The sequence below is a fragment of the Rissa tridactyla genome, chromosome 1 (assembly GCF_028500815.1).
Source record: "Rissa tridactyla isolate bRisTri1 chromosome 1, bRisTri1.patW.cur.20221130, whole genome shotgun sequence".
NCBI classification, from domain to species: Eukaryota; Metazoa; Chordata; class Aves; order Charadriiformes; family Laridae; genus Rissa; species Rissa tridactyla.
This window is the reverse complement of record NC_071466.1, coordinates 119,450,490-119,476,843: the sequence shown is the minus strand read 5'-3', so window position 1 is coordinate 119,476,843 and position 26,354 is coordinate 119,450,490. Positions and strand designations below refer to the sequence as shown.

Sequence of the window (26,354 nt, the reverse complement as noted above, 5' to 3'; positions counted from 1 at the left end):
GACGAAACACAAAAAAGATTTTGTCTATGCTCCTATCACATCTTTCACTGCCTCCTTTTTGTATTCAGCTATAGTCTGACATGACACATAAAAGCGAAAGAAGTGGTAAGCCAGACCTTCTAAGCTCCTTGGAGAAGTCTACTTTGGCTTCATTAATGGCAAGGAACCATGCATAATGTGCAGCATGCCCATATGACGTGTATGCAGGTGTACATGGAGATGCACAAGTGCACATAAGTATATGGAGAGTGCAAGCACACATATAAACATATATATATACACATATATATATACACACACGTTACTAGGGCTGTCTGAGGAAAGCTTATTATAAAAACCCCAAATCTGTACCATGCAACAGCAGACCTGAGGGAAGGAATGTCACTTTACTTTTGCTGTGCAAATTAACACACAAAAAGTCTTTTTCAGAGGCTGCAGCCAAGCAGTGGTATTGATAATCCGCAGGGCAAATGACTCATCTTAATTTGGGGGCCCTTTATATGTCCTGCACTAATTTTTTTCTGTCAGTCTGGTTGGGAAGCATCTTACTACTGAGCCAAGAATTAGAGCAGAAGAAAAATCTGAATGCTCACCCATTACACCAAAAAGCTAGCCTTGTAATATCAGTGCTACTTCCCTTCTTGACCGTGTTAATTCTAAAACAGAACAGTATTGGGACACATAGAATCATGGAATAGTTTGGGTTGGAAGGGACCTTTAAAGGTCATCTAGTGCAACCCCCAAATTCCAAAATTGAACTTTTCTACTTTTACCTCCCCCATGAACCTAAGGCAAAATACTAATGACTTGTTCGCTATTTATAAATATTTCCTGAAGCTTTTCCTGTTAACCTTCTTTTTGAATAAAGGTTCATTTCATTATAGGACATTGTTAATACAGCTAAATATGGGAAATATTGCATTATTGTAGGCCCGCTGTAATCTGAAAAAATGCCTCTAAAAAATCCCAAATATATATTTCTGTGTTGGCTTTGTTGAATGCTTCCTTTGAAAATAATCCGTAAAATAATATTTTTAAAAAATATTCTTTATTCTTGCATTATGAAGTAATTATTTCCATATACAGCTTCTCTGAGCACCTGTTTAGGCACCTCAGCAGGAACTTTGATATTTTCTGCTGCAAAATCTTGTAGTTGCATTACCCATTGCATTCAATGGGATTTGTGGAACACTCAGAAACCTTGGGAATCAGACAGCTGTTTATCTCTGAGGTGTGGATTTAGACACCTGATTTTAGGAACTCACATTCAGAAATACGGATACGAGGATCTTCCTGTGGGGTGGGTTTTTGTTTTTTTCTGCCTTCGCGCAAATCCAGAAACGGAAATGCTGGACGAATTAAACAACCGAGAGGGACCCGGGCGCCTGAGATGTGCTCCAAGGGCGGCACCTCCACCGCCAGCCCCTCCCGTCCCGTCCCGTCCCGTCCCAGCCGCCAACCGCCGAGGCCTGGCCGGGGCGGGGGGCGCTCACAGGGCCGGCAGGTCCCACCGGGACACACACACCTCCACCTCCCTGCCCGACCCGCCTTCCCCATCGCCAGCCCTGCACAACGGCCTATTTCCTGACTGAGAAATTAAAAAAAAAAAAAAAAAAGAAAAAAAGAAAAAAAAAAAAGAAAAAGCCCCAAACACCCCCTCGGCGTAACTTTAGGAAGCGGCTCCCAGCCGGCAGCCGCCGCCTCTCCCGCCGGTTAGTGACGCCCCCGCCTTCTCCTGCGAGACCCCCACGCCGCTACCAGCCGGTGGAGGCCCGGGCCGGCGCCGCCAGGGCAGGGCACAGCCCCCGCCCCGCATCCCGCCCACCTTTAAACGGCGAAGCCCCGCCGCCGTGGCCCTTCCCGAGCCGAGCGCACCGGCCGGGGCCCGGTTGTTTTTTCCCCCCCTTCCCTTGTCAACTAACCCCCTCTAGCGCCGAACCGGCCGCATTTGACCTGCGGGCTGCCGGCAGCGGTGAGGCGAGGGGGGCGCTTCTCCCTCGCCCGCCTCACGCCCGGTACCGCACCGCGCTCCCCTCAGGAGGGGCGGCTGAGGAGGGGCCGCCGCCGCCACCGCCTCCGCCGCTCCAACGGCTCTCCCACTCCCGCCCGCCCCGCCGCCCGTTGGCTGGCGGCGGCGCCTTGTGCCCGGAGCGCCCCCCGGCGCGGGGCCGCGCTGGCCTCCCGGCGCACCCTCCACCCGCCGGGCTGGGCGCAGGCGGGGCGGCCCCGCGGCCGCGCCGGTGGGGGCGATCGCTCCGCAGGCGGCAGGGGAGAGGCGGCGGCGGCACCACCACCACCACCAAAAAAAAAAACCAAAAACGAACTGCAGGCGGCTGGGCGGCACGCAAACCGGGAGGGAGCAGCGAACATCACACCAGAGCCGCCTGGTTTCTGATTGCTCCGCGGCAGAGAGGGGGGAGAGACAGAGACTGAGAGGGGCGAGCGGCGGGGATGCTGCCCCGCAAGTTTCCTTGATGCCTTCGGGAGCGTGAAGGAGGCGCCCGGCCCTTCTGCCCCTGCCCGCCTCGGGAGCTCGGCGGTGGGGGCGAGGCGCTCCGCCGTGGCAAACTGAAGCCCCCTCGGCGCTGCCTCCGGCCGGGGATGCGGGTGGCCGTGCGGCGCGGACGGGGGAGGAGGCTGCTCCCGCGGAGGAGGCTGATGAAGCTGCCGGGGGCGCTTCTGAGGGGCTGAAGGTGCCGCCGGCCGAAGCCGGCGGAGGGAGCGGGGCGCGACCCCTCCCGCCGCCGCCGCCGCCGCTTCGAAGTTGCCGGAGCTCTCCGGGCTCCCAGCGCCGCCGCCCCTCACGGCAGGGCGGCAGCGGGGGCTCCCGCCCTCGCCCTCCGGACCGCCGCCGTGCCCCAGGACCCCGCTGGTGGATGCGCCCGGCCCGGCCCGGGGAGCCCCCGGCGGCAGTGCAGGCAGCGCAACCCGCCGGGCCGCACCGGACCCCGCCGGGGCGGCGGGCGGGGGAGCCGCGGCGGCGTTCCCCGCCGGCCTGAAGGAGGACGGGGAGCCTCGGCGGGCCGAGGACGCGGGGCGCTCGGCGGGCACCAGCCATGGGGTGTTGTGAGGTGAGGGGATTGCTCTGGAGAGTCGGCCTCTTCCTCCCCCTGCTGACAGCGCGCCCCGCCGCCGCCGGTCACGTCGGCAGCAACCACGGTAAGGGCGGCCGCGGCGCTCGGGGGTGCGGGCCGGGGAGGGCAGGCTACCGACAACTTTCTGGCGGCCCCGGGATGCGAGGGGCCGGCGGGGGGGGGGGGCGTCCGCACCTGTGCCCGGCCCGGGGCAGCGGGGCGTCGGGGCGTTGTGGCGCCCGACGGCCGCTTGCGGCGGTCCCGCCGGCCCCTCTCGGTAGCTCGGCGCGCTGAGGGGGCAGAGGGAGTGCGGGGACGGGCGCGGCGGCCGGTCACCGCCCGGCGACCACCCCCTCCTGCCGCCTGTGCCCGGGGCCCCGCCAAAGTTGGGTGTTTGGCGAGAGGGAAGCCGGGGGCGGGGGGGAGAGGGTGTCTCTGCTGCCAACCCCCCTGCCCGGGCCGCGTCCCCGAGAGGGGCGAGGTGCCGTCCCTCGCCGAGCGGCGCCGGGGGCAGGGAGATAACGGCGGGGCTCTCAAACAGCCACCCCGGGGCGGCGGGGTTTGTGGCTGAGCTGCTTGAACAGCAGGTAACCGAAAGTTGCCTCCCGGTGAGATGGAGCGGTAGCATCTTTTTAACTTGAAAAGCGGTTTTAAGGTTTACTTGACTCCTGCCGAACGCAAAGCGCCTTCAGAATGGGTTTGAGAGAGCTCACCGCCTGTTAAGAGAAATTGCTGCTCGTCAGCGAACTGTGCAGAGGTGCCTGACCGTCCTTAACACCTAATTTTTACGGGCTACTGTCTGATTGTCCGAAAAAAATCCCATTTAAAGTCTTTGCCGCAGGTGCATGCTCATCAGGTCTTACCGAAGACAGTAGTTTAATTCTTTAGGTTGTAATGTCTGTATTCAAGAAAAATGCCTCTGGATTAAGAAGGGAATCATCCTTTTTAGGAAAATAAAAATAAAAATGCATAGCACACCCAGAGGATATCAAATTTGGTTAGGAAGAACTGAAAAAAAACCCATAACTGATTGTGAAACATCATGTTATATGTTATGGAACATCTGGATAGAGCAGAGCCTTTCCTTAACTTCAGCATTCAGCATTTCCTGTTTAATGTATGTCCTTCCACTTAAGTTGTGGAGGATGTAGGATGTATATATTCCTAAATCAGGAGAGTCTTCCCTACTTTTAGTATTATTTTTGTACAATTTAGATTTCATCTATTGGGGTTTTAGTATGACATGAATGAATATATGGGAACTGAAAGGTAGCTCTAAATGTTGCTTCTGACAGGAATTATTTTACCCACTGTTATTGAAAGGAGCGTTGAAAATAGCTATGGTGGAAACTAATGATCAGAGAAAACAAACTGGTTTTAGTCGTGGAGTACTATCAGATATATAGGTCGTATTTTTTCACACTTCTGTTTTACAGTCCGTTTTCACTGTTGTATCCATATGGGTAACAGTAAGAAGAGAGATAAAATATATAGAAAAAGGGAGATATGATAGTACGGCCACAAATACATTGAGCAATCAGGGTCAGTTATGGCAGGGACGTTCCATGTTAGAATTATTCCTTTACCTCTTCTACACTAAATGTGATGATTAATTTCAGTTTGTGATTGTATAACATACAGTCCTATCAGTGCTGTATTAGAATTCGCACTTACTCATGTGTTAGAAGACATCAGATTTTCATAGTAGCACAACACAGTTTTCCTTTTATGTCACTCTCATTAGTGCATGCTAATGTCTGCTACATTACCGCAAGGCCTAACAAGAGACATAAAGGAGGTTTAAAAAACTCTGTTCGCTGTGTTGTAGAATAACCAAGACACAGTATATGCATCAAAGGTAAAGAATTTTTATTAAGTAATGCCTGTTAGATTAGGTTTCTAAACTAGTATTTGAGATTCCTGGGATTACATTAGTAATGTTTAAATAGTGTTTTAAAAAGCAGATGAAAAATGGGAAAAATAGTTACAGTTAACAGTTTAGACCAAAGAAAGGTCTGTCAAGGATGAAGAGGCTTTTTGATGTTGATGTAACTTTTCCCAACAAGTTCAGGTATTGAGGCATTGGCTGCACAGACTAACTTGTGAATAACTTCTCTTTCTGCACCTGTTTCAAAACTTCCAATAAAATGAGCAACCTCTTATCTTTGTTACTGTCATTGTACCATAGAAGTCAAACAATAAGTGTAACTCAACAAAACACATGTGACTGAAAATTTACTGAATTAATACAGGTGCTTCAAAACGCACACCCCATCCAATTAATAAAATGCTAGCAAAAGAGTTTACTTTTAACGATGACTTTCTATAAATCCAGGAATTGTATAAAAGAAAATTGTTACAGTAAAGAATTTGCCCATTCTGTAAACTCTTAAATGTGTAAGTTTAAAATGCTGGTTACTAACATTTGGAATCCCAGCTGTAAAGAATTCTTTGAAATCTTGTGCAGTTAACTGATGGAAAAAAAAGTAATCTCTTAAACTTTCACAAGGTGATATTTTAAGAATGTACGTCTTGGAAACATGTTTGCAATAATTGCTATTAGGTTTTCATTAATAGTTATAATTTAGCTTGCCTTTACTATCTAATATATGTGGTCTTCTATTTTGTATTTACAAACACACCAGCATTAATACTAAATTGCAAAGGAATGTTTTGTTTGGGTTTCTTGATTGTTTGGGGAAAAAAGGTGGAAGGGGAATAAGTTTATTAATCTGACTTGGTAAACAGACAGCCCTTCCACTTCATTCTTAATGGTTTATTTCCTGTTATTAAAGAGGGATTTTAAGAGAATTAGTATACTCCAGTCTTATAAATTTTGTTATTACTATGTTGGAATTAATCTTTTTGCTTGTTTTCCTCAAACAAAAAGATATTTTTTTTTGTGTAGTTCTCTTAGGTTGACTCTTAGGTTGTCATTCATCATCCAGTAAATCAATGCGTGGTTTCTTACAGTATCTGTAGCAAGGCAAACAGAAACAATACTGTTGACAGGGAAGTGAACTTACTCAGTCATCTTAATGGAGTGGTAAGTTCAAAAACAAATTATGACCATGCCAAGGGCTAGTTTTTACTACTAAGAAAGACCCTGTAGGTAGGCAAGACCGTGGAGCTGCATAGGAACAACATACCACTGCAGTCTGAAACAGAACTGCTTTGAAACATCAGCATCAATTGATGGTGTAGAGTGAGTGCTTGCATGTTCATCTAAATTTTCATTAGTTGTCCATGACATCCAGTTATGAACAAGTTGCATTATTATGCAAAATTTCAGCCTCTGTTGTAGATTTGCTGTTTGGTTGCCAGAACGCAATGAATTGGACAATTACTCTCAAACCTGAAAATACAGATAATAGCATCTGAGCTGTGAACTTTCTTGTGCAAAACATGTATGAGCTTTTAAGATAAAGGTTGCATCAGGTAACAGTTTGGTGTCCTGTGCTAAGCATGCATGCGTATATGTTTCCACATATATGTAAGCCAGCAGGAATTATTGTACTATAGTTGCTTTCAAACTGTATCTGACATTGTCTGTCACCAGACAATTAATTTATGAAGTAAACTATAGAATTTGTGGAGTTTATAATGTTTATGTCTATCGGTGAACTGTAAAAGGAAGTTGTTGCTTTTTCAGTTACCAGGTGTCGATACATCATGTCAGGTTATGCAAGGCTGGTCTTTTTATGCTTCCTTCTAAAAGGCACCTATATTCATTTTCTTTCTCTTACAAAAAAAAATTGAGGTAAGAAATAGTGTCAAATGTCAGTTCCGAAATTCGTATAACCTTTATTTTCACAGTGATTACACTTGATGTAAATTGGGTAGCTCAAAGTAGGTAATAAAGCTTTTTGATTCTGGTATTAAAATCTCAGACAGATTACTAATGACCTTGAGTTATTCATCAGTTCAGAGAAGTTGGCTTATTGTTATTCACATATTTATTTTTACATAAGTGTAATCCATCACAGATAGGCACTCTTCCTGAATACAGCACTTAGAATTTTCCTGTAGCAACACGGAGACTGAGGACTAAGTGTCTGTAGAGACTGAACTCTCTGAATGAGTCTGATGTTTCTCTGCTAGAGCATCTCTCTTTGAGCACTTCAGGTACTGTGCTTGTGCTGATGCCTGTATTGTACTCGTCCTGGTGGGTTGCACTGTTCAGTTGCCCAGCTAGAGTTTTTTGTGAGCATTTACATCATTACAGAAAAATGAGAAAATTAAATAAACAAAACCATTGCAGTAGAAGTGTGTAATTCCCTTGAGGGAAATAATATTTTACTCTCAAGCTATTAAGAAATTTTAAAAAACATTTTTACCCGTGTGTTCTACATCCATATAGACTTGAGTGATAATGAAGACTTTAGAACTTCTACAGTTGTAGATATGCATGAAATGGCTTTTTATCCAAAAGCCTTGATTTACATGCCATAAGTATGAGACAAACAGATGCTTCATGATAAATTCCTGGTGTTGTATTTGGCAGTACTGAGTGCTGTTTGGATATTTTGTTAATTTGTTTTGGACAAGTAAGAAGGATTGGTATGGAAATATTAAAAATTTAAAAATGTATAGCTTAAGCAGATATAGGTTAAAACCAAGTTCTTATGTAATTTGAGGGTCTGAAGACTCCACAGAGGAACTGAAGTGTTTCCTAAACTATACAATTTGTCCTTGTTGAGAAAGGAGGCTAGTCAAAATTTAAGCTAAGGGTTATAAGGGAGTATGGAAAAATAAACTGAAGAGAATAGTTCACAGTTAGTGAGCAATGTTTTTTCCATCTCTCATGATTTATTCAGAGATTGGTGTTTTCAGTTTCAGCCAGCATTTTGCCTGTGTCAGGAAACAAGCCAGCGTAGTTCTTAGAAACCAGACTGACACCAACACAGAGGGGACGATGAGAGCCGTACATGCGCCTACTCTTCTGAAGTCCTCTTCAAAGTGTCTGCTGCTGTCTGCTCTCAAGCTGGCCTTTAGTATTGGATTGGATATACCTTGTGTTTGATCCAGAGTGACCATTCTTATCCTCCTATGAATTTAACAGTTAATTTTTGGCCAGACAACGCTTCTTTTGGCAAGTCAAATAGTTTACAAACGAGAGAAGGAAAAAGCATGCAGTAAATTAGTATTCTTTTTTTCTTATGGAAATCTCCTTCGTGTTTCCAGATACGTATTTTTAGATCTAATTAGTTAGATCTAAACTGTACTTGATGGTTTGATTAGGGTATCTGATGTTAGAGTTCTCACTTGAGAATTTTAGAAAAGTCTAGAAGTTCAGTAAATTGTTTTTCAGTAAGATAGAGTAAGTTAATATCCAGTTTGTTGGCTAATTATGTTTTTTAAATTAAAAGTCTAACATGTTTAAAATCTCAATTAACAGATTAGCGATATTTAGAAACTGATACACGTGCAATATAAGAATCATTTTATTGTTCTTATGTTCCTTTATCGCATAGCTATGTTAGGATCTATTCTTATTCCAGCTGTGTGCGTAAGATGGAATGTTTCATTAGGATCACTGGATTTCTCTAACTTGACATTGACACAAAGAAGGGACTGGCCTTTTGTTTGTTGTGCCTGTTAACATGCTGAGCTCTGTGGCAGAGAGAGAGACTGGTAAATAGTGTGGAAGTAGACAACTAGGGAAAGAAATTATTTGTCCAAAATCTACTCTGACCTCCATGACCCATGTTACCATGCAGGAGAGGTCAATAAAAAAATATCTGTTGTGAATAATACAACTTCAGAAGCTGGTTTTGAACTTGTAAATTGTAGAATCATAGAATGTGTTGGGTTGGAAGGGACCTTTAAAGGTCATATAGTCCAACCCCCCTGCAGTAAGCAGGGACATCCTCAACTAGATCAGGTTGCTCAGAGCCTCATCAAGCCTGGCCTTGAATGTCTCCAGGGATGGGGCCTCCACCACCTCTCTGGGCAACCTGTTCCAGTGTCTCACCACCCTCATTGTAAAGAACTTCTTCCTAATGTCTAGTCTAAACCTGCCCTGCTCTAGCTTAAAACCATTGCCCCTTGTCCTATCGCTACATGCCCTTGCAAACAGCCCCTCCCCAGCTTTCTTATAGGCCCCTTCAGGTACTGGAAGGCCGCTATAAGGTGTTCCCGGAGCCTTCTCTTCTCCAGGCTGAACAACCCCAACTCTCTCAGCCTGTCTTCATAGGAGACGTGCTCCAGCCCTCGGTTCATCTTCATGGCCCTCTGCTGGACCTGCTTCAACATGTCCATGTCCTTCTTGTGCTGAGGGTTCCAGAGCTGGACACAGTACTCCAGGTGGGGTCTCATGAGAGCAGAGTAGAGGGGCAGAATCACCTGTCTCGACCTGCTGGCCATGGTTCTTTTGATGCAGCCCAGGATGCGGTTGGCCTTCTGGGCTGCAAGCACACATTGTTGGTTCATGTCTAGCTTTTCATCCACGAGTACCCCGAAGTCCTTTTCTGCAGGGCTGCTCTCTATCACATTGTCCCCCAGCCTGTATTGGTAACGAGGGTTGTCCCGACCTTGCACTTGGCCTTGTTGAACTTCATAAGGTTTGCTTGGGCCCACCTCTCTAGCTTTTCTAGGTCCCTCTGGACCTGGTATGCCAATCTTTATGATAAGATGTTGGAACTGAGAATTGCTACCGAAAAGAAGATTTTTGCTACGTGATAAACACATGAAATTGTTTGCAGGATTTCTTTCTGGTCTGTACAAATCAACTTACTCAACTTTATGAGAAAATGATTCCCCAGACCTTTCTCTTAGATTACTTACTAATTGTTGAGTGACACTTCCTTATCATTTTTGGTTTTGTGAACTTCTGTGTTGGCAACTTGTGTAAAATTCAGATTTTTTTTCTAGTAATGTTTGTTTTTTCTTACTTGGAATAAGTTTGTATGACCTGTTAAAACCTAAAGATCGATCGATCGATTGATCTGTTTGTCTGTCTTATTTATTTGTAGGGTTTTAAAAATGCGTTTGTAAACATTTCTTTATGGTTTTGTACTTATTTCTCAAAGTAATCATCACTCTGTGTTCTGTTGTAATAATGCCAGAATATTTCCAGACTGTACAAAATTTTGCCTCTAAAATTTAACAGTAAAATTATCTTCATCTGGTTCATTTCTCTTGTAATCCCCTTAGTCTCCCAGTCTACTACTTATTGTAGCGATCCTTGTACAAGTTACAAGGATGCTTTCATTATCAGTCCTGCAACACCTTTCTCCTTTTTTTTTTGTGTAGGTAGGCTGTTCATCTTTCCCATGTCTAAGAACAAGCCTGTTCAAAATAGGTAGGCATTAAAGAGAAGTCACTTCAATTAATCTAGCACCCATTTGTAACGTAAGTACTAATTTTAGAGACCAATCTTGGCTTTAAATCAACTGCATGTTTTATATGGATATCTGAAGCTTGCTAATCCATTGTATTAAAAAAAAAAAATACACAAACAAACACCTCCCCCCCCCGCCAAAAAAACACCAAACCATCCCAACAAAACACAAAACAAACACCCCTGAAGTTTTTCTTAGTCAGTAGCAAAATTTTGCTGCTTTAATTGTCTCACCCCCACAACATAATACTTCTGTATGTTAGCATTTTTATCACTTATGTACTTGGATCTCTGCATTTGGACTAAGTTCTATCATCCTGTAAAAAAAAACCCAAAATACAACAAAAAACACAAAAGCCCAAGAGCGCCAAAACCCTGAATACCTTGATAATTTAATACAGATTTATTAATTTTAATCAATGAAGGTATTTTTATGATGCTTTAGATACTTTTATTAGATAGTAAGAAAATACCACCCAAACAACACATGGGTGTTTTTTTCCCTAGCTTTATATACAGTACAAATAGTTTTCTGCTCTTTAAACAATGGTTTTTCAGTATGTTGGAGTATGCCTCAACCTTTAAGCCAACAGATACTATTACTTTGCTTTTTGAATCTATTCACATTCTAAACACATAAAACCTCAATAATTATTATGTGTATTTAAAGAAAGTAGGGATATTTTGATCTTTAATCTAACACTATCTTAAAAAATGCTGTAGTATTTTTGACTGACATTTTTTACGGTCCAGTAGGGTCAATTTTTTTTAATTAAAAAAAATTATTGTATGAGGAAATTATATATAGATTGAAAATAAGAATAATCTGAGGATTTAAAATGTATTTTGTCTCTAAATATAAAAAGGTGAAGCTCATGGTTAACAATAATTCTGAAATCTTGATTCAAAACCCTATAAACATTTCATTGTTAAAAAAATCTTAATGATATAACACAAGGTAAAATAAACTGTGTGAATGTCAAACACAGACCTGAAACAAGGTGAATCAAAGAACTTTAAATTTGAATCTTTTCCCTGTTCTCTGAAAATCTGTAAGGAATAGGAAATTACAAAATTTGTTTTAAATGATCCCAATGTTTTCAAGCTTTTATTCCTAACTCCCCCCACATGTAGTTCTCTGCCAAACCTCACACCTTGTTTCAAAGTCCTGTGTTACTGTGATTTGTCTCTAAGCGAAGAAGGAAGCAAACTGAAATGTTGAGGAAAGATTAAATCCTGATTTTGTTTGTATTCCCCACCAGAGAAAGCCAAGCTTCATTCACTTGGTCACCAGCTTCCTGACCCTTATCATTTCTGTAACTCTAGTGTTCATGTTGCTTCAAATACTCTTCTGGGAAACATGGGGGTTGAGGGGAGCTGGTGCAACAGAGAAGCCCCCACACACTCTCCCAGATGCTGCTGTAGGGGCGGATGTATGACCAGGGCTGGCCTGTATCTATGCATCTCTCCTCCTTGTGCCAGCTGGTACAAAACAGTTCCAGCGTAAGAAACATGGAAAAGGTCTTTCTTTTTTCCTTTCACCCACTTTCCATTTTTCCCTCTTCCACTGTCCTGCATGTTGTATGAATTTATGCTTTTAAGATTCTACTTAAAGTTTCTAGGAAGAAACAAGAATTTAAAGGTGTAATACTCTTGATTTTAATATAAATTCTTGGTTTCTGTTTAAGTAGATGTTTAAGAACCAATAGCATTTTTTCCTCTTAAGAGAGGTGGTTTTATTTGTTCTAAGTTGACTGAATTCCAGACAGTCTTTGAAGGTATCTACTGTCTGCTGACAGGTTCTCCAAAAAGAGTAATACCAGATTAATGAGGGCTAGATGCACAGCAGCTCATTGTAGATCTCTGCAGCTCTGTTAGGTAGCACAGGCAATTCTTATGTGGGAAGCACTAACATAAGCGTAACAATTCAGAGTGAACATTTTAAGGTACAGATATGTTAACTGCATTTGTAATACGGCATTCCTTCATGCCAACAGGTTTTTGAAATTATACCAGTTTTAGCTTAGAATAAAATCAGTGCTGTGTCACTTCTCTGCAAAAAGAAAGGTGGGCAGTTGGCACCATCTGTAACAAACCACTGTGAAGGTACACACACAGAATGAGGACATAGTAAAAGGTATATTTACTGGGAGCTCTACTGTCTCAATCCATTTAATGGCTTCTGCACCTAGAACAAAAGGGGAAAAGTCACATATAGCAAACAGTATCATTGATGCATGTAATGAGTGATTTGTCTTGGCTGGGGACCCTTGGTTAGAGTGCACTTGCTGCTGTAATTTGTATTCTCTGGCTGCTGGTTGCTTCTTAGCTTAAAATAAAGGACTAAAAGAATGAATTAGAAAGCATTCCAAAAAATAATGCACTAGCATTTTAATCTTGGTAAAAGTGATTATCTCTTTGAAATTTCCCAGGCCAGTTTTCCCAGTGGGTTCCAGCTGCTGTTTTAAAATCAAATTCTATAGGAAAGATTCTGCTAAAATTTAGAATTAAATTGTTCAAATATATTTTGGACATATTAAAGTATGAAAGGAGACCTAGCTTTTTTTTTTCTGTAGTGCTCCCCATCTTTGTGGCTGGAAATTGATTGCATGAAAAGCGTTTGGATGAGGGATTCATATTTCAAAATGTGGTTTGAATCGAGCACTTTCTGCTAAACAAAGTGGGACCATATAAAATTGCATAGTCCTTCATAACTCGGTTGTGTCTGGCTGCTGAAGATTTTTGAAGGGGAAAGGAAGGGAAATGTAAAAACCTTTGTTTCTGTTAGATTGCTTTTGTTTGTATTGCTGAAGTTAAATGCTTAGATGCCAGAATGATACAGCAGGAACACCCACTCAGAGGGTTATGTTAGATTTAATCATTCAGTTTAGTGGACTTTATTTCTTAGAGGAACATTTAATTTAGGTAAATATGAATACTGATAGTATGTAGGAATGAAGAAACATGATGAAAAGTGTGGCACACATGAGCTTCTCAGCCAAACCCGCACTCAGACTGCCATCAGATGCGATGGAAACACAAACTCTGTTGCTGCTCAGAAAACAGTAGGAATGTTTACCCTGTGGTTTTGGTATATGATAAAAAAAATCATTAAATTACAGATTTCCAGACCAAGAATTTCAGAAAGAATTAGCTTAATTTACTTCTGTAAGAAATCTAGAGAAACATCTCATGCTAAGGGTAAGAATTTGCCTTTTAAAAATGGTGTATTTTGGAAATGATAAAGAAGCGCTGTATTCAAAGGAAGAGGAATGATTGTGTACACTGCACAAAGAAAAAAGGTCTACTAGAGAGAGATATTGTATAAAAACGGCTTCTGGAGAAGTCTGGGATTGTAAAAGTTACCAGGAAATCAGATGGTATTCCATGTCACGTTAATGGTTCCCCTAGATGCAGATGAATATAATGATGTTATCATATACTCCATTTTTTTATAGACTATCTAAAGGGCATCTCGTCTAGCGCAGAGAAAACAACAACGTTTGTTGTTGCCATTGTTTAATACATGGCTCTGTGCAAACATAAGGCTGCAGGCAGAGTTATTTCTTCAGAGTTGAATCTCTTCAAAACTAGTATTTTTCACAGTATTTTTTTGAGCAGGCCTTCTGTGGCCAGTGAACTAAGGAGAAGAGTTAAAGGCCAAAGCTTTTAGCTTAGGTGACCAGTTTGTGACACCCACTGCATATTCCAAGGAATTAATTTTTCACGTTCTCCGAGGTAGGTGGCAGAGGTAGATACAACACCTTGGTTTTCAATGTAGTCTTCAGCTCAACTCATTGTTATTTTTTTCTGCCTGTACATAGCCAAGTTGTTCTCTGCTAGGAATATTTTATTCCTATTTTAAACATCCATGATACATCAAAACTCAGTTTGTCAAAATGTTGACTGCAGGTGAAGTGTATTGGTACTGCACAAATTAAAGATCTGAAACTTTCTTGCCATTTTGTGTACCTGGTCTCTTAACAGCCTTCCTGAAGTCAAAGCTTCAGTCCCACAGCAGAAGCCTTGGGCAGGTGGCCCGTGGAGCTGTTTGACTCCCCCAGCTGTCTTTGATGTAGACGGTGAGCCATAGTGACTACTTCCGTCTGTCTTTTCCTAACTTTTAAGTGTGGGACTTAATGGGATTAGTGTAGAAATGTAGCTAATACACAATTTCCTTTCTTACTGCAAATTTTATATTTTTCAAAGTTCATTTTTTTCTCTCCCTCTTCACATATCATTCACATAGGATGATGGTTTATTTAGATTGACAGTGTAATCCTCTACTAAATGATCTGAATTACTTAAGGCAAGAAGGAGGCCATCTTCCATGGCATAAGCATTAGACGGTAATGAAGGCATGCACCTTGCCAGTAGATTATGTTAAGCAGCAAAGGACTTTTGAAACTTGCAAGTAAAATAAGTTAATTTTCAGGTAACAGACCAGGGTTGTCCTCTCTAGGTTGCATAAGAGCTCTAATGGTCATGATCTCCCATTCTTTGGCTCTTTTTATCACTTCAATTGTCCTTTGCTTTCTTTCCTCTTTTTACCGTTCTTAACCTTATTCTTCTGCTAGATGGCTTCTGTCCATCAGTGCCCACAACTTCCTTTTTTATTTTTTTTTCTCCTGGCTGCATGCCTCATTTTGCTGCTTGTTATTTGCGATGTTTGTCTCCCTTGTCCTTCTGTCTCTCTGAGCTCAGAATGACATGAGAGAATACAGATGAAAGCTTTCTGTACTTGTTGACTTGGAAGCCAGAAGATACAATGAAAGGACTATCTTGTTCAGCCTCTCAATCTTAGTATGGAGTATGCTTAGTTGCTCTGTGGTAGCAATATCAGCACAGTCAAATGACACACAGAGTCTGTTAAGGATGGAATGCGCTAAGTATAGATAAGCTTTGGCAATGCCAAAATTTCAAATTGCTGTAGCGAACGTGTTCTGCTTGGCTAAGTGTGAATTTATAGCAAAGGACATCAGTGAATGTCTATCAAGATGGTTCAAATCACAGTATATTAAAAGTTCCAGTAATGCTTAGCCTATTCACTTTACTAATAATAATTTTCCTTAATAATTTTGTAACAAGTAGTTTTGATCTTAAGTAATGTCCTGAAGCCTTAGTATTAGTGGGTTTCCATCATATTAGAGCAAATTAAGGAATTATTTTTAACAGATATAGTCTGATATATTTTATACTTGAGATGTGCCTCAAGAAATAAAAGCTGATGGAAATTGGTGCCACAGATGGATATTTTGAAAACAAAAAAGAACATCAATAATAGATTAGGCTTGATTACATGTTGATATTTAGAACTGCACATAGATAATGTTAAAATTTACTGACAACAGGCAGTCTTCTTCCTGATTTGCATCTGTACCTCCATTCTTGGTTCAGGTGGATCATGGTACATACATTGTAAAGGTTAATGAACAAATTACCATCTAGCTCATCTGATTGTTCAGGCTTTAGCCTGGAGGGCTGAATGTTTTATAATCTAGTTTGTCTTATGCAGAACCTAATTTGTTTAATTTTTTTTTCTTATATGAAATTCTGAATTGTTTGAATGTTTAGATGAGTGCAAAATAATTTATGAACTGATTTTCTGTCCTGCCTTCCTCCATACACTTGTTTTACTCTGCTGCAATTTAAGCATAGTTGTACCTGACTTGCATTCTTTTTAAGGGTGAAGTGAGTGAGGATCATGATCTTTAGTTACTTCCTTTCCATTTAATAAATATATCAAACAGTAATCCCAATGTAGAGCATTGTTTTGTCTTGCTATGTAGTTTTTGTCAACAATATCTAGCTGTTTATTCCTATTTCATTTTGCCTCCTAGTCAGTTTTTAGTGCAGAACAGTACTTCTGCCGCCCTCAACAGGATTACCAAATGGATCTTTTCACCCAATTGGCCTTTGCAAAAATTTAAGCCTTTTCCAGTTCATAAGTCAAAGTGACTGAAAAGTCCCAAGAGGTTTGTTAACCCTGCCTCTCTGCCTTCCAATTACAATAAATACCTTTTTCTTTTACAAATAATAGTTTGGAAAGTTAACTGTGTTGTTATTACTGCTCAAGAACTGAAGATTCTTTGGTATCTGCATTTTTTTGTATTTTTATTTAAAACCCACTTTTGCAGTTTGAGTGCACCCTCAGCAAGACTGCTGATGACATAAAACTGAGTGGCTGATATGCCAGAGGGTCGTGCTACCATCCAGAGGAGCCTTGACAAGCTGGAGGAATGAACTGACAGGAACCTCGTGAAGTTCAACAAAGGGAAGTGCCAAGTCCTCCACGTGGGGAGGAACAACCCTATGCACCAGTATATGCTAGGGACGACCCAGCTGGAAAGCACTTGGCAGAAAAGGACCTTGGTGAGGACACCAAGGCAAATGGTATCCTGGTCTGCATTAAGCAAAGTGTTGCCAGCAGGTTGAGGGAGGTGATCCCTCCCCTCTGCTCAGCACTGGTGAGGCCACACCTGGAGTATTGTGTCCAGTTTTGAGCTCCTTAGCACAGAAGAGAGGGACATAGTGGAGACAGTCCAGAGAAGCGCCATGGAGGTGATAAAGGGACTGGAGCATCTCTCCTGTGAGGAAAGGCTGAGAGAGCTGGGACTGTTTAGCCTAGAGAAGAGAAGGCTTGAGGGGATCTTATCAGTGTATATAAATACCCCAAGGGAGGGTGCAAAGAATACAGAGCCACGCTCTTTTCAGGGTGCCAAGTGACAGGAGCAGAGGTGATGAGCACAAACAGAAGCACAGGAAGTGCCGTCTGAACATCAGGGAACACCGCTATGTGTTTTGAGAAACACTACAGCGTGATGTTTCTCAGCCACACTGTGATGGTTTTTAGAACACCACATTGAGGGTGCCTGAGCATTAGCACAGGCTGCCCAGGGGGATTTTGAGTCTCCCACATTGGAGATATTCAGAAGCTGTCTAGGCACAGTCCTGGGCAACCTGCTCTAGGTGGTCCTTAGTTGAGCAGGGAGGATTGGACAAGATGACCTCCAGAGGTCCCTTCCAACCTCAACTATTCTGTGAATCAGCAGAACACATCACTAAGCAATCCATATTTTAGCTGTGAATGTTTCTCTCTCATTCAGACTTGTCTCTTCCTAGCCCCAACAATATCTGGAGTGAATTCTAAGCTTTCCATTGCATTTAATTAAAGGACTTGAACAGGGAAAGAACATCTGTGGAGGAAGAAAGTAAGCTGATTAGAAATTGAGAGCAGGTTAAACGTTTTTCTTTGAATTGTAACTCTGTAATGATATTGTAAAAAGTATGTTTGTATATTTTCATCCATTTTGTTCTCTTCATCCTTGCTTGTGGACTGGCATAGATGAATGTGTGCCATTTTGAATTGATGAATAATTTCAGCATCAAAATCTGCATTGGTAAAAATGAAGCTGTGAATTATCAGTGTTCTCACAGATATTTCTGCACTGTGACACATTCTGTAGGATCATTGCAAGAGGAATCAGGACATAATTGTACTAGGCACTATTAAAGCGTGCAGATTCAAGAGAAACAAGCTTGTGTGTCAATGAAAGGCACTGTGACTTTCTTAAAGGGAGGTGTAGGAAAGGACAGCTGGACCATTTGGGTATCGGAGCAGAAAACCAAGACCAAAGCTAGAGAGATGATAATCACATAATGAATATACATGCTATATGTTCATTTTATTACTGTAAGGCAATGCCCCAGAGAAACACAATGGCTTCTAGATCAACTGTGACTGAAGAAGGTATCTCAAGGCCCACCAGAGAGAATGGGAATTTTATAATGTCTGGTATACTATAATGATGCCAAGATAAGGTTGGTGATAGAAATCAAATGCACATACCAGTAGGCTGTAATAAACCCAGACTTCCAAATATTGTGAGGTAGACCCTGAAGTAGAGTTCTTTTTATTTCTTTTGTTTTGCAAAATGTGGTAGACGGTTTCAAACTTCTGCGTTCAGCCAGAGATAAAAAAACCGAGGTTCTTAGGTAATAGCCCACTACAGCTGTTGGGTTTTGAGAAAATTACTAAATCATGACTTAGAACTTGGTTGCATTAATATAGATCCTGGTCATTTTCTTTGTGTTCTCTCCTCATCTGTCAGTATTATTTCCATGTTATTTGAATAACAGTGAAGTGTGGCCTTTGGGGGAAAAAGGTCATTTTGAGAACCATGTTGAGAAGTGTCTTCTTTACCTGTACACATACCTTGGAACAGGAGTTGACAACGTGCTCTGTTAGCAGAAAATTTACATTAGTGTTCTGTACAGCCTCCTTATCATCTCCCAGTGAATTTAATAACTACATATGTCAGGGTTGGTGGAATCAGATTATTTAATGAAGTTGGAAGGTACCATTAATTAACCTGAAGTTCTAGAAGTAGGAATGAATGAAAAAAATCCCCAAGTAGCAAAATTTCTTCACAGCAGAAAAATAACATACTGTATGTCCGTTTGCAAACAAGGATGGCTGAAGTGAGTCATCTGGAACAGCACTCAGTTATGCAAATAAAATTAAGGATACACTGTAAATCAAAGGTGCAATGTTTCATTTATATAAAAAGACATAAAGGGACGCGGTAGAACTGGAGTTGCTGCATCACAGAACTCAGGTCTAAATACCAGACATTTACCAGACCATGCTGATGGTATGGAGTGTGAATGTTACCAATATCAAAGTGTACCAAAGCAATATCAAAGACTGCGAATGGAAGAGAAGGACAGTGAAGCACAATTGTCTGTTTGGGCTATTGATGTTAAGCAGAAGCTTTTTAGGTTTTTTTCCCTTTATATTGTAGGAATTTTATTTTGCCTTTGAAACACTAAAAATTAATTGAAATGAATGCTGGAGTTGAGTGAAGCATTCTGATGTGATCGATGGGCCGAGGCCAATGGTATGAGATTCAACAAGGCCATGTGCCAGGTCAGGCACTTGGGTCACAACAAACCCATGCAGCCTTACAGGCCTGGGGAGGAGTGGCTGGAGAGCTGCCTGGCAGAAAACGACCTGGGGGCATTGGCTGACTGCCAGCTGAATGCGAGCCAGGTGGCCAAGAAGGCCAACAGCATCCTGACCTGTATCAGGAACAGTGTGGTGAGTAGGACCAGGGAAGTGATAATCCCCCTGTACTTGCCACTGGGGAGGCCACGCCTCAAGTGCTGTGTTCAGTTTTGGGCCCCTCACTACAGGAGGGACATTGAGGTGCTGGAGCGGGTCCAGAGAAGGGCAACAAAGCTGGTGAGGGGTCTGGAGACCGAGGAGGGAGCTGGTGTTGTTTAGCCTGGAGCAAAGGAGGCTGAGGGGAGACCTTATCTCTCTCTACAACTACCTGAAAGGTTGTAGCAAGGTGGGGATGGTCTTCTCACAAGTAATAGGTGATAGGACAAGAGGAAATGGCCTCAAGTTGTGCCAAGGAAGGTTTAGATTGAATATTAGGAGAAATTTCTTGACTGAAAATGTTGACAAGCATTGGAACAGGCTGCCCAGGGAAGTGGTTCAATCACCATCCCTGGAGGTATTTAAAAGATGGGTAGATGTGGTGCTTAGGGGCATGGTTTAGTGGTGGACTTGGCAGTGTTAGGTTGATGGTTGGACTGGATGATCTGAAAGGTCCCTTCCAACCTAGACCATTCTAAGATTCTATAAGAAGAAACCTCTTCGCAGGCAACAGGTTTTTTTTGTCTTGCTCATATTCTCAGAGTAAAACCAATTGCCACCATCTGAGGAGATGAGAATTTTCTACCTCTCCAGGTTAGATGAGACTGTCAAAGCAATTTGAGGTTGGAGATTTTTTTCCTTCACCGTAGCATGTAATATACTTTACTTACTAGGTTCATAAGGACTCCTATCTTAAAAAAAAACAAAAAAAACCAAAAAAAAAACCCCAAAACACCAAAAAAACCACCAGCAAAAATAAAGTCTTGCTATTGATGGGTTCTTCATAATACACTTCAGTTAAGCATCTGCCTAGTTAAGGGTCTTCTTTTTTTATAGTGTGTTTAGGAAAGGAAAAAGTGAGTTGATATTCAAGCTGTGCAAAGAGTGATTGAAGAACTTTTGTTTGTTTGCACTAATGTATTTAAACTCTTAAATGTGTTTCTGGATGCGTGACTCTTACCTAAGGGATTCTTTCTTCTCTGATGTCCAGTGTTCTTATGTCCAAATGAGATGTGATTACACCCAATTCAGTGAATACATTGTCCAAATGACCTGATTATTTGAGCTGCCAGGTACTAGCTCAGGTTGACTTCACAGTTACTCAGCATACACCAAAAAATTACTTTGAATGTTTGGGGTTTGGGGTGTTTGCCGCATGGAACATATGTTAAAAGGTTTTTGATCTGTTTTAAAGTAAGAGAAAGCTGTGAAAAGAAATTAAATATTCTTGATATGAAATGCTTTATGAATAAAATAAGATTCTTGTTGGTCAGCTTCATGGAGGTAGTATTCTTTGAGCAGAGGTAAACATTTCTGCAGCTGTAAGGAACATATGTGTGATTTTCAGTGCAGTAAAGTGATACAATTTGTGACTAAAGCTCCTAAAGTAGCAGTGGGCTATCCTTTTTTCAGACAATAAGATGGAACAATATGTTTTTTATAAGACAGAGGAGAAGAAAATAAGAAGGAAGAGAAGATTAAAAATCAAGTTCTGGCTCTCTCTTAGATGAATATTCTCATTTACAAAATTTGGGGTTTAGGGAGGAGGGGAGAAAAATCATTTGTTCAATACTATGTCATCGCTATGTGTAAGCATACATATTTGTAGACTCCAAGCAGGTTCTAACACTTTTTAAAAGTACATTATTTTAAAAAATATAAAAAATAAATTCATTCCTTTGTAGGGTAGGGAAGAAATACTATCAACTTGAGTCCACTGATTCCATTTTTATTGCTCAAAACTGCTACAGTTCATAAAATTCAGTTTTACAGGCTATTAGTCGATAATGTGGGTTATGTCCTTTGGAGACTTATGTTAAAGATAAATGCAGTAGTTCAGAAAGATCTCTATTGTAGTTCTGTGAAGAGGGTTCAAGAATTATTTAACTACTTGTTACTGCGTTCCAAAAGGAAATGGGTTGGAGGGGAGAGGTTACCATGGGCCTTGAAGACAGGAAGAAATTAGCAATGGAAGGGTCAGTTTATTATTCAGCAAGTGGCTTAATTTCCTTTGAGGTGAGGAAAATATTTTACTGTAACATTACTGGCATTGAAAGTTTTTTTTTAATTGTTCTTGACAGGAAAAGTAGTATTTGCATTAGTGGTATATGCTATGACTGTTTACACTGCATCGAGTGGCTCTGTTGACTAACTGGAACACTGGATTGGGAAAGACCTCTGTTACCACAAGCAAATGCCTCTTTCGATGCCGTATAAAAAAGTGATTAGTTTTCATCTTAAATTTAGTTAAGTGATGCTCCCTTATTACCCCCCACTGGAAGGTGATTTTTAACTTCAGTGCTATGAAATTAAAATGCATTTATAAGTTGCATTTATTAGCGGTCAGTGCGTATTCATTTATTCTTGTGTTGGTGTCATCCCAAAGCTTAAGAAGATCTTTCCATTCTCAATTTTTATCCAGCTACACTATTGTAGGAGGAGTTGTATGTCTTCTTCTGGGTTTTGGCATGCTGTTTTCATCTCTCGTTCAAGAGACAGCTGATCAGTATGACAGTTACAGTTGCCTTTGCCTGTTCTTCATGCTGTTTTAATCCATTCTTTACTGAACAAAGGTGGCCAGAACCATATGCAGTTTTGCTGGTGAGGTTTTGCTAGTACTTAGTGCAACAGAAGTATTTTTATTAGAAATACTTGATAATTTCTGTGATGACATTTGTCTCCTCCGTTCCTGCATCATTTGATTGATCTGTGGTTGGCTTATCATCACCTGATATGTGCACATCTGTTCGGCTCTCACTTCGTAAAAGAAATTCTCCTTAGCTCCCTTTGGATTGTCTTATGATTTGTATTTGATGTCCTCCCTTTATTATGGCATATATGAAGAATCATTCCTTCTCTTCCCATAGCCACCTACACAGTGTTCCAGCCTTCAGTTGTGTTGACAATGCTTCCCAACTTTCCCATGAAAAAATCTCATAGAACAAACCCACTTGGGCCATTGACATTACTTAAATACTATCAGTGCCATGACTGACCTTTGAGGAAGTGCACTACAAATTTGTCTGTCTCAAAAGCATACCTTTTATGTACTTCCTCACCTCTTTTGCTCTCTATTTAAAGCAGCTAAAAACTTTTACAACTTGTTTCAGTTTCCTAATCCAGATTTATTTCTGACATTTGTACAACAAAATGTACACGGTAAGCTAGAACATTCACTACCAATATGGTGTTGCCACACAAATAGTAATTTAATGATATCTTAACTATAAAACACAACTCGTATTTCATAATTTTTGTAGATTCAAAACACATTTCAGTTTGTATAATGCTAAAATAAGGCTGAAAAAGTACTGCATTCTCTAAGTCAAATTGAATGAAATAATCCTCAAATTCAGCTGTAATTTTACCTTAATGCATTATAATTCAGATGTCAGCTTTTTCTTCCATAATTTTGTTCTGCTTGGCTATTAGGATCGCTCAGTACTTACTCTGTTTTATTGCTCTTAGATGAAATAAATTAAGCTGTATAGCAATATAAAAGATAGTATTCATTGTTATAAATTTGGCATTTACACGAATGAAACATCTTAAATTCCCCCTTCATCTGTTTTAAATTAAGTATGAGATTTAAATCACTCGTTCTGATTGAGAGCAAGCACTGGAAATGAAGGGACTGTGGACAGTCAAAAAAGCACACTGAGCTTCTGATCGAGGCATTCATTATTGTTGTTGGGAAACAACGTTAAACAATAATTGATTGCATTCATGTAGAGGGTAGAGAAACCCACAATGAGATAGTATTATATTCGTAGTGTGAGAATGATTTTGAGCAGGTGGGAAAGCAAGAGTAGCAAGCACAGTATTTCAAATTGCTCAGCTATGGCAGTAACTAGGTCTTGTAAGAAGAGAGGCCTTAGATCAATGTGGGTTTATGAAATACGTGTAATATCTAAAATTGAATACATATTTATTGTCGCCTTTTATTGTTGCTTTTTAAACTGGGGATGTAATTGTATGCTTAATTTCATCCTAAAATATTTCCTTTTAACAACGATTATCTCACTCCTTATTTAATTCTCATTATAATCTCACTAATCCTTTTTATAGATAGAGAAAAAATACATGTAAGTAAAAAAAAAGAAGTTTGGCCCGAAACTGTTCTTGGATTCAACAGTCTTAATTTAATGTATGCTAACTCTGTTGAGGATACTGTTTACTTCAGAATAACTCTATCATTACTGAAAATGAAACCTCGTTTCTTGCAGGCAGGCTTCTATCATGCAGTCTGAAATGAGAAGAGAAGACAGCTTCAGTTGTCTTAGTTTTAATATGTCATATAAATTGCCACATTTTGAAAGACTGTGATTTAGAATTTTAGACAAATCAGTTACTGATGATATACTTTGGATTCTAGATACAATTCTGATGACAAGTTGTCTTAATGAAAGCAAATATGTGCAAAACCTGTTAGCTGCCTCCCCTTTCCAACTTGCACATCATTCCTGATGTGCGAAGAATAGTAAACATGTTTCTTTTTAACACTCATTTTTTTTTAACTTTTTAACATTCATCATCTTCCCATACAGCCCATCTATCCATTATTACTTTTCAATATCTTTCCTGACTCTGTAACAGTCTCCATATTTTCCTACAACCCCAGTTCTGTCTTACGTGGTGAATTTTTTTGCTGTTCAGTGTAACACATTTTCTTTCTTTCATTCCACCAAGTTTTCCCATATAAACATTTGTCTTCAGGCTAGCCGTTTCTCCCTCCCTCCAAATCTTCAATCCATCTTTGGCCCCTCTGAAGCTCTACCATTACCTCCATAAGACTGCATTTCCTTTTAGCTTTGTCAATTCACATTATGGTTGTTCAAAATTCCTTGTCTTACTGCTCTACTCAACCCACTCAATACACTCTCTGCTCTCTAACCATGCTATAGTGTATTTCTTTTAAAGGAAACTAGAATAGCAAAACATGCAGTTTTGGAAGGTTTCATTGGCAGAACTTAAAAACTTGTGTTGATATTTCTTGTAGGTCGCTCTGCAACCCAGTTATCTCTGTGCTTTAATTACATCTGGTAAAATCTTCAATGAAAAGTGAAAATGAAAGGTTCTATGGAACTGCATACGTTGGGGTTTTAAAAGAGCCTGTACGAGCTACAGATTTCCTAAAGGAGGAACATAAAGTGCATTCTTCATATGTTTTTCAAAGTACTTATGTATAACAGACTTTCTTGGGAAGAAGTACGGGGCCAGTAGTAATTTTTCAGGGTTGGTCTTTGTTGTGTTGGTAAAAGTGATTTCACGCTAGATCATAGATACATATATACTGGATACTTAGATATGTAGATAGGTGTGAACCTCATGAAATTTCACAATGCCAAGTGCAAGGTCCTGCACCTGGCTTGGGGCAATTCCCAATATCAATACAGGTGGGATTGAGAGCAGCCCTGCTGAGAAGGACTTGGGGGTGCTGTGGAATGAAAAATTGTACTTGAGCCAGCAATGTGGGCTTGCAGCCCAGAAAGCCAAGCGTATCTTCGGCTGCATCAAAAGAAGCATGGCCAACAGGTCAAGGGAGGTGATTCTGCCCTTCTACTCCCTCTGGTGAGACCCCACCTGGAGTACTGTGTCCAGCTCTGGGACTGCCAGAAGAAGAAGGACATGGACCTGCTGGAATGAGTCCAGAGGAGGGCCACAAAGATGATCAGAGGGCTGGAGCACCACTCCTATGAAGACAGGCTGAGAGAGTTGGGGTTGTTCAGCCTGGAGAAGAGAAGGCTCTGGGGAGACCATATTGAGGCCTTTCAATATATAAAGGGAGCTTGTAAGAAAGGCAGACAAAGACTTTTTACCAGGGCCTATAGAGACAGGAGAAAGGGCAATGGTTTAAATTGAAAGAGGGTAGATTTAGACTGTATATAAGGAAGAAATTCTTTACTGTGAGGGTGGTGAGGCACTGGAACAGGTTGCCCAGAGAAGCTGTGGATTCCCCATCCCTGGCAGCGTTCAAGGTCAGGTTGGATGGGGCTTTGAGCAACCTGGTCTAGTGGGAGGTGTCCCTGCCCATGGCAGCAGGTTGGACTAGATGATCTGTAGCAGTCCCTTCCAACCCGAACCATTCTATAGTTCTATGAATCTGTGACATACTGGATATCCTTCCCAGACAAATTGAGCATTTTCACTATATTGTAGTCTTCAGATAGAAGCAAAGAATAATTTTTAAATTATTCCTTATTTTTCCTTTAATAAAGTAATTCACCTCCACAGTCGTGGTGCTGTTTGTCCCCTTCTCACATTTTCTGGGCTCAAATATTTCAGACAGTATGGCAAAAGAGGAAAAAAAAGTTTTGTAGAAAAATGATATAAAGCAAATTTTAATTCAAACAATACCTTTGCAGTAATCATTCAAATATAAAGATTCCCATGTTTTGCAGTAACAGTGTGGATGTAGTATTATATAGTCTGTATTTGGCAGTGCCTTCAAACTCCCTTGGCAGCGCTCCAGTGATCCTCAGTGACATTCCCCTTGCATCACTGGGTTGTATAACAGGCACTTAAGTCTCAAGTAGCCCTTTGAAGCGGTGCTTTGAACTAAGTAAGTCACCGAGTGTTACTGCATTTCCAGCAGCAGTGATGCAGTGCTGTACCTGCCAAAACAGTGTGCCCAAGACACGTTCATTTCGTATTGGTGGAAGTCTCACAAATGCTTTCCACCTTCATGTGTGTTATGTATGACAATCCTTTGTTACCAAAAAGACTATTTCCAGTCATATTAGAAGTGATTGGTTTTGCTTTACGCTATTTTAGC

At 41.2% G+C, this 26,354-nt stretch overlaps 1 protein-coding gene across 1 annotated transcript in view; it reads left to right on the top strand.

Annotated features, from left to right (window-relative positions):
* The first annotated feature begins 3,056 nt into the window (after nucleotides 1-3,056).
* Nucleotides 3,057-26,354, top strand: part of EPHA6 (EPH receptor A6) — a 510,145-nt gene continuing 486,847 nt past the window's right edge. Inside the window, exon 1 of the mRNA XM_054204504.1 lies at nucleotides 3,057-3,159. Within this exon, the coding sequence (XP_054060479.1) occupies nucleotides 3,057-3,159 (103 nt within the window). The remainder of the gene's footprint in view (nucleotides 3,160-26,354) is intronic.